The sequence below is a fragment of the Rhinatrema bivittatum genome, chromosome 2 (assembly GCF_901001135.1).
Source record: "Rhinatrema bivittatum chromosome 2, aRhiBiv1.1, whole genome shotgun sequence".
Taxonomy (NCBI): Eukaryota; Metazoa; Chordata; class Amphibia; order Gymnophiona; family Rhinatrematidae; genus Rhinatrema; species Rhinatrema bivittatum.
This window is the reverse complement of record NC_042616.1, coordinates 350,979,971-350,995,106: the sequence shown is the minus strand read 5'-3', so window position 1 is coordinate 350,995,106 and position 15,136 is coordinate 350,979,971. Positions and strand designations below refer to the sequence as shown.

The 15,136-nt window shown below is 45.1% G+C and overlaps 1 protein-coding gene across 3 annotated transcripts in view; it reads left to right on the top strand.

The window, feature by feature from the left end:
- Positions 1 to 15,136, top strand: part of RECK (reversion inducing cysteine rich protein with kazal motifs) — a 631,029-nt gene that overhangs the window by 190,923 nt on the left and 424,970 nt on the right. For all 3 annotated transcript variants that reach the window (XM_029589886.1, XM_029589885.1, XM_029589887.1), the window contains one exon: positions 5,332 to 5,379. In XM_029589886.1, coding sequence (XP_029445746.1) covers positions 5,332 to 5,379 — 48 coding nt within the window. The remainder of the gene's footprint in view (positions 1 to 5,331; positions 5,380 to 15,136) is intronic.

The following is a 15,136-nucleotide window of genomic DNA, read 5'->3' as shown; positions in this document are numbered from 1 at the left end:
TCCTGGTGTCTTTCAGAAAGCCTTCTACTAGAAAGTCCTATGAACTGACGTTCTTCTGCCCCCTACAAAAATTGCTTGATTAACTTTTACACCTATCAGAGGCTGGCTTAAAAACCAACTCTTTTGGGGGGAGGAGCCAAAATGGTGGCTTACGCCGACACTGCTCTGCTCAGTTCTGCTTTGAAGTGTTTTTTCTTGGCAGTAAATTACCTCTTTGATGCCGTCTAAGAGGAAGGGAAAAGTGAAATCTTTTCCCTCGGAGCCCCTTCCCCTATCCAGGCAGCAAACCATCCAGCAATGTCTGGCAGCAGCTACTATTTCGGGGACTGTGGATCCGGCTGCTGTGGTGAGTGGAGGAGAACTCACCACAGCCTTGGAGGAGGTGCCGCTGAGTCCCCTAGATGTCTGTCCACCACTGTTTGCATGGGAGGGGCCACAGCAGCTTGTTGTGCTGAGCCCCGAAGTGGTTCCTCAAGCCGCCGACGCAGAGGGAGCAGCTTTGATGTACCCCCCATGATGGAAACTTTTGCGATCAGTGCCGGTGGCTTGGACACCCCCCTATTAGGTGAGAATCTCCAAGGGGGGAGAGGTGGTGAAGAGAGAGAGGCTGGGACTCTGTTTGTAGAGGGAGTCCCTGTCTCTGCTCAGAAACCTCCAGTGGTAACCCTGGAATCGTTGTGGGACCTTGTTTCTATGATGGGCAAAGCGTTCTCAGAGTGCTCCTCTAAGATTAATGTTTTGTCACAACAAGTTGATATACTTTGCAGAAACAATACATCTCAACAACAGGATAGTCATCAAAAATTCAAACAAATAGAAGAAGAATTACATACTATTAGAGGAGTACAAAATTCTTTAATCCAAGACAGTGGCTCATTGAACAGAAGAGTAGAATTTATTGAGAACAGACTGAGGCATTTAAATGTTCGATTTTTGAACTTTCCAAGGGTGGTGGGAGAATTACTGCGCTTTACCTTGAAGAGGTTTTTTCTTGAAATTTTGGAGTTTTCGTCTGATGCAATTCCCCCCCCCGGATAAAGTGTATTTTTTACCAGCTAGCCCAGGCTCTGGAATGCAATCACCCGCTGTTGATATGGCTAATCTTACGGAATATCTTGAGTCATCTAACTATGAAGTGGTAGAACAAGCTACTTTGTTGGTATCGTTCTTTGCTGATAGTGATTTAAGTTCAGTAATGAAGAAATATTTTAAGAAATCTAATGTATCATTTATGGGAGGATATTTCCGGACTTGGCTAAGGCTACACAAGAAAGAAGGAAGGGATTCCTGGCCTTGCGTCAGGATACCCTGGCCCTAGGGGCATCCTTCTTTTTAAGATATCTGTGTAGATGCTTAGTCAAATATAATACAAATAGCTTTGTCTTTTTTTTCACCAGAGCAACTTAAGATTTTTATTCATTCCAGGAAAATTCTACCACCTTGTAGAAGTGAAGTTTAAGAGACTTCTATTTATATGTTGGGAGCTGCAATAAGCTATGTCTTTCCTCTGTTTTTCTTTATATCTCCAAATTAGGCTGACCTCCCCCGCAGGTTGAAGTCTAACGTATACTGTGTTTTCGTATTGTAGGAATTTTCTTCAGTTGTTTCTTATAATAAGATGTATCATTCTGCTGTAGCAAAGTGGATTCTTTGTGGAAATTTTATTTTGAAATTTAAATAAATAATAAATAAATAAACCCCCAAACAACTCTGTTAGAGTTAATCTCAATGCAACTGGCGCATATCACCATGGTGTAGATCAGTAGTTCTCAACCGGTGTGTCACGACACTTCCCAGTCCCCTGCTGACCCAGCTGCTCCCCTACCCGAGCATGATAGGTTCTCCACCTGGGCTTAAAACGCTGAAAGCCTGGGTGGAACGCGGTAGGAGAGCTGGAGTCAGCAGCACCGGCATGCTCTCTTCTTCCCGCCCCCCCCCCCCCTTTCCGTGGCTGGGAAGAGGAAATGGTGTTCAGCGGGTCATGCGAGGGAAGAAGAAACCATGCTAGTACAGGCATCGGCCCGAAAAAAGGGGAGGCACAGCCTGAGAAATGAGCAGTGTGGCTCGGAGAAAAACGAAGAACGTAGTCAACCCCCGCGGCCGATGGGACTCCTTGCTCAGCGAGGGCTGAAAATGAAGTAGGTTGCTGCTGCCTTTAGGGTTAAAAGTGGAGGAGGCTGCTACTGCCGCTAGTTCAGGGGGGGGGGGGGGGGAGAGAGAGTGAATAAGCAAGCATGTGTTTGAGATCCTGTGAGTGAGATAGCATGTATGATTGAGAGCTTGTACATGTGAAAGAGAGTATGTGTGCGATTGAAAGCTGGTTTATGTGAGGGAGCATGTGAGTATGTGATTGAGAGCCTGTGTGTAAATGAAAGAGAGAGCATGTTTGTAAGCATGTGAGTGAGAGTCTGTGTGTGAGAGAAAAGGACAGCATGTATGTGTGTGATTGTAAGCTTGAAAAGATAGACAGCATGTGTGTAAATGTGTAATTAAGAGCCTATGTAAGTGAGAGAGAAAAAGCATGTGTATATGTGAGCGATTGTGAGCCAGTGAGAGAGAGAGAGGAGAAAGTTCCAAGCAAACCACCCCTCCTCCTGCTAATTCAAAACAATCTCAGGGCACCTGGATATCAAACTTTCCCAGGTATGCAGAGCAAAACATTTTTTGTATCCTTATTTTTTTTCATTACTGGGTCTTTGTGTCTGCTATTTTGAAATATGTTATTGGTATCTAGAAATTTTTGATATGAGTTTTTAATTATTGGATATTCCATTCATCCGCTGTTTTGAAATAATCTGTTATTTTTGTTAGTATGGTTTTACTGCTACTGATTTTATATTTCTTGATTTGTTTTATAAGGATGGGTGATGCTTCTTTTTTTCCTTTGTTGCACTGCATACAGAGACTCTGGCTTGTTGCGGTTTCCAATTCAGTTTTTGTCTACATGCTTCTAGTTATGCATTTTGGTCTCTTTATTCTTTGTTAGGTGAGGGTCAGCACATGTGATTCAGGTGAGGTTCTCTGCTGACGTGTAGTTTCTGTGTAGGGCTCTATAGCAGCCTGACTTGGTCCATTTTCCTAATAGGAGGTGTATTGGTGTCTTAAGTCCTGGTGTAATATTTTCAGTGTTGCCTTTTCTTAGGTAAGGTGGTTACTGTTAAGTGCTGGAAATTGGTGCTGTTTTGGTGTGGGATGTTTACCATTTATGCAATTTCTGTTCAGACAGAATATGTATCTTTTTCCTTGTGTCATTCTTAACAATAAAAATAATACTGGACCCTTATTTTTTTATTTCTGCCGTAAATTGTAATGAGCAGTGTGTCACACATGTGAGTGTGGTCTCTTAGGTGTGTCACGATGGGAAAAAGGTTGAGAGCCACTGCTGTAGATGGTACGCCCATCTCTGTACAGCCTATAGTTGTACATTTCATGCAGGACCTGCTTCAGCTGAAGTCTCCCCTAAGGCCTCCCGCTGTGTTTTGGGACTATAGTGTGGTGCTAGCTCAGCTGATAAAGCTCCTTTTGAGCTGCTGCACTCCTGTGACCTGAAGTACCTGAAGAAGGAAGGTCATGTTTTTAGTGGCGGTCACCTCAGTGCGCAGGGTCAGTGAACTCCAGGCCTTAGTGACTTATCTACCTTACACTACGTTTTTTCATGACAGGATGGTTTTGCATATGCAACCTAAATTCCTGCCTAAGGTGGTGACGGATTTCCATCTTAACCAGTCAATCGCCCTGCCAGCATTCTTTCCCAGGCCCCATTCGCACCAAGGTGAACGAGCACTGCACAGTTTGGACTGCAAGAGAGCCTTAGCCTTCTGTCTGGAGTAGACAGAAGCCCATACAGTCCACCCAGCTTTTTATTTATTTTGATAGGAATAGGTTGGGAGTTGCCATTACCAGACACTATCCAATTGGCTAGCAGATTGCATCTTTTTCTGTTATGCCCAGATGAGACTGCATCTTGGGGGTCATGTCAAGACTCATTCTGTCAGAGCCATGGCAATGTCAGTGGCCCACTTGCAAGCAGTTCCTGTGGAGGAGATCTGAAATCTCCCATCCCATTACTGTCTGGACAAGGATGGCCGACATGGCTAATGTGTCCTCAGGAATCTCTTCGAGGTTTAGAACTCAACTTTCCCTACCTTGGGCTCATTGTTTGGGTTCAGGCTGTCTTCCCCCTCTGTTACCAACAGCACTGTGGTGGTTGGTGTCTGTTGGTCCCCTTTTGTGTTGGGGAGCAGCCTGTAGCTAGGGATTCACCCTTGTGTGAGGATTACCATCCTGCTTGTCCTAGGAGAAAGCAGAGCTGCTTACCTGTAACAGGTGTTCTCCTAGGACAGCAAGATGTTAGTCCTCATGAAACCCGCCTGCCACCCTGTGGAGTTGGATTTTTCCTTATATTTTTCATTTATTATAATTCTGAGTTATAAGACTGAAGAGGGACCCCATGTAGATGCATGGTATAGGGCATGCTTAGAGTGCCTAGTTCCAGAAACTTGACACAAGTTTTCCATGCTGGGCTCCATCTGATGAATGTCACCCATATGTGAGGACTAACATCCTGCTGACTAGCAACTCTGTTTTCCCTTTGAAGTTTTTAAGGCATGGAATACCTTTTTATCTGGGCTTCCAAGATGGTATTTTGAAACACTCAAGCAAGCTTTTAATCTTTTTTTCTAATTTCCTCATTTTATCGAAATCTTCCTTTTTGAAGTTAAATGCCACTGCAGAAGATTTTCTTAGTATTTGCCCTCCAGTGGTTGTCAAATATGAATTGCTTTATTACTATTGTCGAGCGGATCTGGCTGAATAGTTGGGTAATTGAAATCTTCCAATAATTATTGTATTGCCAGTTTTATTAGTCTTTTTAATCTGTTTCCATTTTATAGTCTGTTTCCTCATCCTGGCCAATCAGGCAGTAGTATACCCACTGTGCTCTTCCTCATTGCACTTGGAATTTCTGTCCATAAACATTTCAGAGTGCAGTTCTCCTTGCAGAACATTTATCGTGTTTGAATCCATGCTGTTCTTAACACCAACTTGATCTGCCCTGATATGTTGATATAATTTGTCCCATGGTATCCTCCTTCCACCAGATTTTTGAGATGCCTATTGTCTATAATCTTCATTATGTACCATAAATTTTAACTCTCCAAACTTATTTTTCAGACTTCTAGCATTTGAAATCACATTTTAAAGTATGTTTGTGTTTTACCTTCCCATATTTCATTGATTGTAAGATTAAAGGGGAGTGCACAGTAATCTTGTTTACATAATTAGATTTATGTATTTTTCTTTTTATTCTTTATTATCTTGTCTTACTTGCAGGCTTCTTCAAAGAATGAAATTTTGAAAATCTGCAGAAGAGAATATGAGGTATGTATTTTAATATGAATATTCATATAGCATAAAATCTCTTGTGGAACTTTTTTCTATGTATATTATATATGTAACCCCTGTGCCAAGGGACCACCTTCTCAGCCTTGGGGAGCTTTTGTCGAGTGACCCCAGGGTAGGGTAGACTCAGTCTCTGGGCATGGGCTGGGGACTGGTTGGCCTGTAATACCAAACTGGTTGAAGGCATGTATATCACTGTCCAGAAAATCCAATGTCCACATCTTACTTGTTTCAAATACAATAAATGTTTATTGTAATCCAAATAGAAATAGAGGAATTTGTAAGTTCAAATAACAGTTCAGACTTGTCTTAACTTTTGGTGTCATCTTGGTTAGGTCACATAACTCCCAACTCCCCATTTTGCACATTCAGTTGTCTCACCTAGGCTTCTGAGCCTCCGTGACTTCATTTCTGCTGTTTTCCGTGGCTGCACTTTAGGGCAGTCTCTCACACTGTACTCTTTTCTTGCTGCACTTCCAGGTAGTCTGTCTCTTTGCTTATTCTTATGTGGAACTAGTGAGAGTCCCTGATGGTATTTCCTCTCACAAAAGACACCACTGTTTACTGCATTCAGAAACAGTTTACATCCAGACATGCTACAAGAGCGGCATCAGAGTCTGTACACACCCAGACCTTCGGACATTGTGTCAGTCCCCAGCCCTGTGATGAAATAACCAGCCACAACCCCCCTCCAAGGTTCAGCCAGCACCCCCCACAGATCCAAACTTATCCCTTGCCAGTAATTTCTATTCACTTTTAATATTCAGCTCACAATCCAGCCTCTGCATCAGAAACAGCTCTTGAGACATCTGCCTTTGGAGCTGTGCTAGTCTCGAGCCCTGCACTGAAATAACCAGCTGCAACTCCCCAAGCTTCAGCTAGTCCCCGCCCCAGCACAGTTTCTGCATCCAAAATCCAAATTCCAAATTTTGTCTTAGTTAGTAAGAACTTCTAGTGCAAACCACTTGCACTTCTTTTTTTTTTTTTTTCATTCTTTATTTATCAATTTTTCAATTCTTTTACAAACCTTAATTTGCAAATATGATAAACAAGGGGAACAATACATTCATTTCCTAGGCAATATAATAACCATATTTATCCATAGAAATAATATTATGGAAATTTACATATGGTCTCCAAATATCCATAAATCAATATAATTTTAACCAGGTATTTAAGGATCCGAAACAAAGGGAGCAACAATAAGAAAAATATATATAAGATTTTCTGCACATCTAAGCTTCCAAATATTTTTATTATTATATTATGGGAGATGAAGTGATGGGGGATCTAGATTGAAGAAATTCTCTCACTTGCTCAACAGTGAAAAAAACATTCATTTCTGCCCCCCTCTTCAATACACACTTACATGGAAATTTTAGCATGAAATTATAACCAAGGGTAACAATCTCAGGGCGTAGGGCTAAAAATTTCCTACGCCGCTCTTGTGTTATTGGTGAGAGGTCAGGAAAAATCTTAACATTTGCATTCATAAAGGTAACTGGAAATTTCCTAAAGTATACTCTCATAATACTTTGCATATCTGCTGAAGTTAATAAAGAAACTAGAAGGGTGGCTCTGTCTAACTCTAGATCTGAACTCTCTAAAATTTCTGTTAGATTATCTTGCAAGTTTAGCCTATTAGGGTTAGAAGAAGTTTTAGGCAAAAAATAACATTTATTTACTTGAGGTAAAGTACTTTCTTCAAACCCTAGGACTTCTTGCAAAAACCGTTTAAAGGTAATAAATGGGATTTCTCCCAATACACGTGGAAAATTTAAGACTCTTATATTAAGGTGTCTGTTAGAGTTTTCAAGTGCCTCCACTCTTCTAGTAAGGTATTGTCTATCTTTCGCAACTGCAGCCTTGAAAGCAATATTTTCATGGTCTTTTCGTTGTAAATCTGTTACTTGTGTAGTTAGTACATCCACTTTTTGTTGAATATCATTTGAATTCCGACTGTTTTGAGAGGCAAGATGTTCTACCTTGGAGTTTAAATTGTTCAAAGTCGTCGCGACCCCCACCATCAAGTCCCATAAGGCCACCATTGTAACAACCTCCAGGCGCTCAGGAATCCTAAGGGGAACAACTTCAGGGATTTGCTCAGTCCGTAATTGCAGGACATTACTCATTGGACTTACCCCTACTGCCCCTTCTACTGCTGTAATATTCGATCTCTCCGCGTCATTTTGCTCTCCCGCTACTGCTGCTGCTAGCTCTTGTTCGTCGGCGAGCCGAGGTACAGGAGATTCAGATGGTGTCTCTGCCAGCAGACCGGGAGGGGGTTCCTCTTTTTTCGCGCCGTGTAGAAACAGCAGCCCGGAGCATTGTTGAGGGACTGACCTGAGTTCTGGGCTCAGCGTTGTCTCCTCCGGAGCCAGTACTTCTCCCTCAGTTCCATGCTCCAAGGGTTCCTCGACCGCTGGATCAAATGAAGCTTGCGAGGTAAGAAACCGGATTATTTCCTGCTGCATAACCGAAGATGGTGGGGGCGTTGAGGGATAAACCCTTATCTTCCCCTTCCTTTTCGGAGCCATGAGAAATAGTTATAAGCGAAAAATCCACAAACAAGCAGGACCTGCCTCGGCTCCTACACGCTATGTGCAGCCATCTTGGATCCTCAAACCACTTGCACTTCTGTCCACCTCTGGGCTGTTGGAAACCTTGGGAGCTCCTCTGCTATCACCCTACTAATCCACACTGGTCTCTTTTTCTTTTTTCAGTCTAAACCTACTCAGTAGGTCCTTAGCTGCTCACACCCACATTGGTGGGCCTTAGTAGCACTTCTGGATAAAGCACTGCTGTTCTCTTCTAACCCCTTCACATGGACCTTCCAAAGACTTCTACTCTGACTCTTTCTTCAGACACCCAGCCCCTGGCACCAGTGCACACACTCTAAATACAAATGCAACTCTTTTAGCCATTGGCTAGCTGTCACAAATGGCACTCACAAAGTCCTTGAACCACTATCTGGAATTTTCTCCCTTATAAGGAATAGGATAAACTTTTAACCTCTTGTTAAATTTATACAATACAAACTCCTTATTTGGGAAGGGCTACCCACTATCTCCTCCTCCAGATAAATATTAGATAACCTTTATTAACCAGAACATTCTCATTGCAAAAGATAGGCTGAACATTTGAACTCCCATGTACATACCATATAATTAGGGACCTTCATTTTTGGGGGTTTTTTTTTTTTTTACTGTTCTTTTTTCTGGAAATTTATCGTGGTTTATTATGATAACAAAAACAGGAGAAAATCAGTTGAAAAAAATGATTCAGGATAATAAAACATCAGATTCTCACACTCAGCATCATCCCCCATCTCTACTCTCATCCCCTGCCTAACATGCTTTTTTTCTCTCTCCTCCCTCCCCACCGAGAATCTTCTTCCTCCCTCCCACTGAAACAGGATTCATCCTTAGGAGTGGTGGCTCCTGGCTTCTTCTCTTTCCCTGGGCAGCATGCTTACTTAGGCTCCCTCCTACTTTTATGTAGTGCCATGGAGCCTGCCGGAAAGTGCTTCTGGTGGACAGGGCCTGCTTGAAATTGCATTCACAGCACCAGACAGCAAGCAATTTGGCTGCTTGGGGGGTGAGGAGGCAGGACTTAAAACATGGCAAGGGTGGCACTGGAAGGTGACTGCTTTCACTGGTGGAAGGTGGGATTTGAAACACAGCATGCGCTTTAACCATTGGCTACCAGCAGCGGCTGGTGGCCTTGAAATGCTGCATATGCAGCTCTGTAACTGCTTTATAGTTGGTTTAAACTGAAAGTCATTTTTGGGGAAAAATCCTGAAATTTATGGGTTAAAATCGGTTTAAACCGAAAACGAAGGACCCTACACATAGCCCAGTAAAACTGAGCTACTGCGCCATCTAGTGACCACTTAGGGTTACATATAGTCACTGCAGCTTCCTGACATTTTATAAAGCAGTCCATGTACATTAAAAAAAAAAAAAATTAAAACGAACACAGTTCAAACCTACTTTGTCTCCATCAAGGGGACATTTTTTACTGAAAACAGCTGAATTGGCTAATATAATTGGCAAATTTTGCTTTTTTTTGTGGAATACGTACAAGATTGCTAGCCTCAATTTTGGAGCAGATTAGCATGCCTCAACTTGAAAATACATTCCTACAGATTAATCTTTTTTAGGGCATAGCTCCAGCTAACAAAATCTATTTACTGGTTCTGCAGAAAAGAGTTACTTTGTTTTTGGGCTACTTTTTTTTAGAAAGCAAAAACTTTTATTTCAATAGTTTAACTTTTAAAGCCATTTGCATGAGTAAGAAAGTGCTTTACCTGTTGAAATAGGCTGTTAGAAAATTCCCTGCCTAATGTGCAGGTAAAGGTATGTACATAGGCCGTATGCTTTTACCTGTGTGCGGGAAGGGTTGGTGGTAGTGGTGGGCATTTGAATTTTTCTCTGAAAAACTACCTGTACAAATTAGCAGATAGAGAGCATGAGCAATTGAGAACTTTTCAATGAGACATCTTACAAATTAACTATACATTATTTTCTGGAAATAACACCTGTGTAAATTTTGACCACTGAATATGTTTAGAGATCTTGTGGTTCTGTGCTATCCTATGTAAAAAAAAAAAATAAAAAAATCCAGGCAACAATATTAGTGTTTTCCTAGCGATTAGCAGATGGACTCAGGACCAATGGGTATAGTGTACTCCTGATAGCAGTTGGAGACAGATCAGATTTCAATTTGACCTCAGCCCTAGTACATATACCCCTGCAGGAAGTGCAGCTCTTTAGTATTTTCCGTCTCCATAGCAGTTAGGGACTCTATGCACGCTAGCACAGCATTAGAGTAGTTTTACCAAAGAAAACCAAATTAAGAGGAAATCTTACCTCTACAGATGAGCTCCGCTCTCCTGCGGTGACACCCGTTGGGTTCCCTCCCCCAGTTGAGATTTCCTGAGGTGATTTCCGCGATCCCTCGGAGGTAAGCCTCGGTCTAACGGCCGACCCTCGGCTGGGACCTAGCCTGCGACATTGGGTGAGGCTGAGAGGCAGCAGGTGCAACCTTGAGCGCAGCGGTGAACGTATTTTCCCTCTCCCCCCCGCAGCCGGAGACCGCCCGGAATGAAACCGGGAAGCACTGAGACAAGGTAAGGTAGAAATCTATTTAAAAGTCTCCGGTCTCCGAAGCTCGAGGAGACGCACAGGTCACCAGCTGGGACCTGTGCCACCGGATTGATCTGCCCTAGCAGGGCTAGACCCTGGTCAGATCCAAGGGTCCTCCCACGTGGAGACCCTCCAAGGTGGTTGCCATATTGTCCGCGTGGTCGCTGTCACCATTTTGACTCTGTTCGCCGCCCTGTCCGCTGTCTTGATCCGTGCGCACAGAGGCGAGCCATCGCACAAATACCTTGTGCGTACAACATCGCGTGCACAAGTACCGGGCGCACAAGCGAAGCGCATAGCCACGCGCCTACTGTGCCGGGTGCATAATTTCGACCTATATGCACAACAACGCGCACATCTCTTTGCAGGCGCGCACCAAAACTACGCGCGCAACTATGACGCACACCGGAGCGCACAACCGTATTGTACGCGCACAAGCCATGGCACCACCTGAAAATAAACTCAAAGCTCAGGGCCTTTGCCCAGCATGCCACATTAGAGCTGCACAGCATGAGGAGGCCACTGCCCTGTGTATACAGTGCGAAGAGGCCCTAGGGGACCCAACTCATGGTCCTCCCCAGCTGGTACCGGACTCCAGCCTCTCGAGCAGTTTGCCGGACCTAGCATTACACAGCGGGACTCCCCCTCAAACGGGGCTCCCCAGGGACACGGCGCACCCTAGTCTAGACCCAGCTTCTATCTCCTGGGTGGAATCTATTAGTTAAAATTTGTAACCTATCATTAAAATCATCCATTGTACCTGAAGACTGGAGGGTGGCCAATGTAACCCCAATATTTAAAAAAGGCTCCAGGGGCGATCCGGGTAACTATAGACCAGTGAGCCTGACTTCAGTGCCGGGAAAAATAGTGGAAACTATTCTCAAGATCAAAATCGTAGAGCATATAGAAAGACATGACCAGGAGCGGAACATCAGGATACGAAGACATCAAGGAAGCCAGGCAGGAACAAGCCAGAGAAGTCATAGGGAGGACTAAACCCTTGCCAAGGCGAAGACAGACTGAGCAGAGAATCCTTCTGTAGTCAGAAGAGTTAACTCCCTGGGAGGAGCTCCATAAGGGCCACACCTGTGCTGGCCCTTTAAATCAGGGAAGAAGCCATGGGCCCGCCCCTAGGAAGAAAGGGGCAGGACCCTGGACAGCGGCCATGCTGCTGCTGTGCAGTGCTGAGCAGGAAGAGACAGAGCAGGCCTCAGAACAGGCCTGACGAGGAGCAGCGGCGTCCATCCACTTCTAGGAGGTAGAGGAGCAGCTTCCTGCTGCAGGAAACATCGTGGATGTGGCCTCCGCCGCAGAGGTGAATGGCGGCAGTGGCTCCCAGGGCAGAAGAGAAGGCCCGGCACGGCTCCTGCCGGGCCGCAGGGTCCTGGCATCGGCAGCTCAGGCGAGACCCCGGCTTCAGCTGCGGCCTCCCGGGAAAAAGGTAAGAGGCGGCCCATGGCTCCAGCCACAGGCCGAATCGCAACAACCAAATGGGCATAACTCCCAAAAAATCCAACTCTGTGGGCTCATTTGGTTTGATTCCACTCAAGTCTATGGTGGAAGCAAAGTATTGCATTTTTTGGACTTGAAGCCAAAGTGGATCTGGTTGTGGATGGGACAAAGTAAGAGCAAAATCAACCAGCCTTTTCCAGCTGGCAGCTGTATGTCATATTTCATAATTATTTTACATGTAAATGAAACAGTGCTTTGAATAGTTATCATTTTTTAAATCTTTTCTCTATTCAATTTCAGAGAGTAGAAAAAGATTCTGAAAATCCTTGTTTTAAAACTTTTTGAAAGTAAACAGAAAAAAAGATAATTTATAGGAGAAGATAGTTTCTCTTAGGATTGCCATCCTGCTCATCTTAACCCATGTGACATCATCCGATGGAGCCCGACACAGAAATCTTATGTCAAAGTTTCAAGAACTTTGACTGAGCCTCTCTGAGCATGCCAAGCATGCATTATATTATGGATCCATGTGGGGTCCCTTCAGTCTTAATTTATCCGTGGAGCCTGGAAGCTTTCGGTTTTGAGAGTTTCATCTTTTACAACCTTTTTGTGGCTTTTTTTTCTCATTTTGGAAGAAGTTGCTCCAATGGGATTCATGTCTTGTCAGTGTCTTTTGTAGTTCCCCTCGTAATCATCCATAGGTAGGGTTTTCAGTCATTTACCTTACGTTTTCTTTCATAGTCAAAACCCTGGAGCGGCGGTGTGCTTTGGTCTTGTTTTTTATCTTGTGACCCTTTTGTTTTGTGATGCTTTGTCATCGAGTTTCCAGCAGTGCCCTCAATGCACAAGGACCATGTCTATTATGATAGATGTGTCCTTTGCTTGGGGGCATTGCATGACATCCAGGGTTGCTGCAAATGTACCCAGATGACCCCAAAAGGACACCAGACCTGTCTGGAGAAGAAGGAACAAATTTTCAGGCCTCAGAGGCATTGACATCGAGGGACCTCAGAGCCACACCCATGGCTGTCAAGCCAACGACATTGGCAGGGCTATCAGCTTCATAGGCATCGATGGCTGTCGGGGACTCCGGTCGAAGATTGGATTGGGTTCCTCATCTTTGACTTCAGCACCGGGGAATATCCGAGCTGAGCATCAAGGGAAGCCGGAGAAGCATCAGCTTCGGTCCCAGTCGATGCTCGGTGATGGGATGGGATTGTTCTGACTTTTGACAAGAAGCCCTCAAAACGACCCTGTGGGTGAGGACTGCTCATCCCAAGGGTTTGCCATGGCTTCCTGTGATCCAGTTGTCTGCCACTTATCTTTTCGGTTCCCAAATGGATCTGGTCATTTCTCACAGGACAAGCAGGATGGTAGTCCTCACAAATGGGTGACATCGAGGATGGAGCCCTGTACGGAAAACTTTTCTGTCAAAGTTTCAACAAGCTTTGACTGACACTGGCACACTGGGTGCACTGAGCATGCCCAGCCTGCAATTATCCCTGTGAGCCACAGGTGTCTCCCTCAGTCTTCTTTTTTCCGCTCTGCAGTCAGCATAGCGGTTGGAGCTCTGTGAGGATTTTTTAACTAATTACCTCATGGAAACACTTAACTTTTCACTTCAAAAAACACTTTTCCCTGCACAGGTCTCCCTCCGCGTACGTTTTTACGACGCTCGGTGAGTACTAATTCTTATTTTTCGGTCGGTTCCTGTCACTATCTTAAGGCTGTTAACTGACTGAAGCCTTCCCTTCCCCCATTTTTCAGTTAGCTTTAAACAGCTTGCGAGTATCTCTGTGACACTCTGCTTGCTTATGCTAGTGGGGTAGGGATTTTTTCCTTAACTTTAGGACCTCTGTAGCTTCAAGTCCTTCGTTCCCTGGTACCCTCACGCAGTCGATACCCTATCGCTACACCGGGACCCTCCTAAACCGCCCTGGGCTTTTATATGTCATCAGCGCCCCTCCCCCCACGGTGCCCTGATGCCTTTATCCATGTTTTTTGCTTTTCAGTGCTACCAGGCTTTTTCCTCCTACGCACTGTTTTTTTCCTTGGGCTTCCTCGGTGCCGTCCCTACCCGGATGCATGCCATTGACGCACACGCTGTTAGTCACTGCCATGCATACTCGGGTAGCCGCCACCGCTGCCCGAGACACTTTTTAACGATCCCAGGGTCACTTCATCGATGCCACCCCCCCTTTTGGGGATGCCATCGATGCCCCATCCTCCCCACCGATGTCCAGCCCTTTTCCATCGGTGGGCATCGGTGCCACATCGATTCGTCGGTGGGCATCGATGCCGGATGGTCCCCATCGGTGGACATCGGTGCCGGATGGTCCCCATCGATGGACATCGGTGCCGGATGGCTTGTCCGTCGATGGCATTGGTGCCGGATGGCCGTCCGTCGATGGCATCGGTGCCAGGTCCTTTTGCATCGATGGACACCGATGCCCAGGTGTTTCATCCATGGGCATCTATGTTAGAATGCATCCATCGAGGGCAGTCGATGCCAGGCTGCTCCCATCGGTGAAATTCGATGCCCAGGTGGGTCCCATCGGTGGGTATCCATGCCGGCTCGATTCCGTGGATGGGCGTTGATGCCAATGCCAGCCTTATGGCTGGCATCGATGCCCATGCCGATTCCAGGACTGGCGTTGATGCCGGGATGGAATTCATCGACTGGGAGATCCATGCCATCGATTCCATACGTGTCCATATCGATGCCACCGACACACGTGTCTGGGGCACCGATGCCATGTACACTTGGAAATCTGAGTCTGTCCAAATCGATACCGTCAACGTCTGTGGCCCTATAGTTGATGCCCGTGGCCATGCCACAAACGGCATAAATGCCCGCCTCCATGCATCGATGCCCTCGAAACCTCCGTTTTCCTTCGGTGTCCTTGACGCCCTATTGATTCGACTTCGACTCAGTCGATGCCGGTATCTTTTTCAATAACGGCAATGTTTTTCGATTATTCGATTCCACATCGTTTCATAGATACCTATGCCACTGCTGTCAGTGCCCGTCACTGTCATCATTCTCCTGGCCAGTCATCGACGATTTTTCATACCCATTTTGATGATATCCTCGAAGCCCCTTAGGTTGCCTTCAATATCGTCAATACAGACATAGC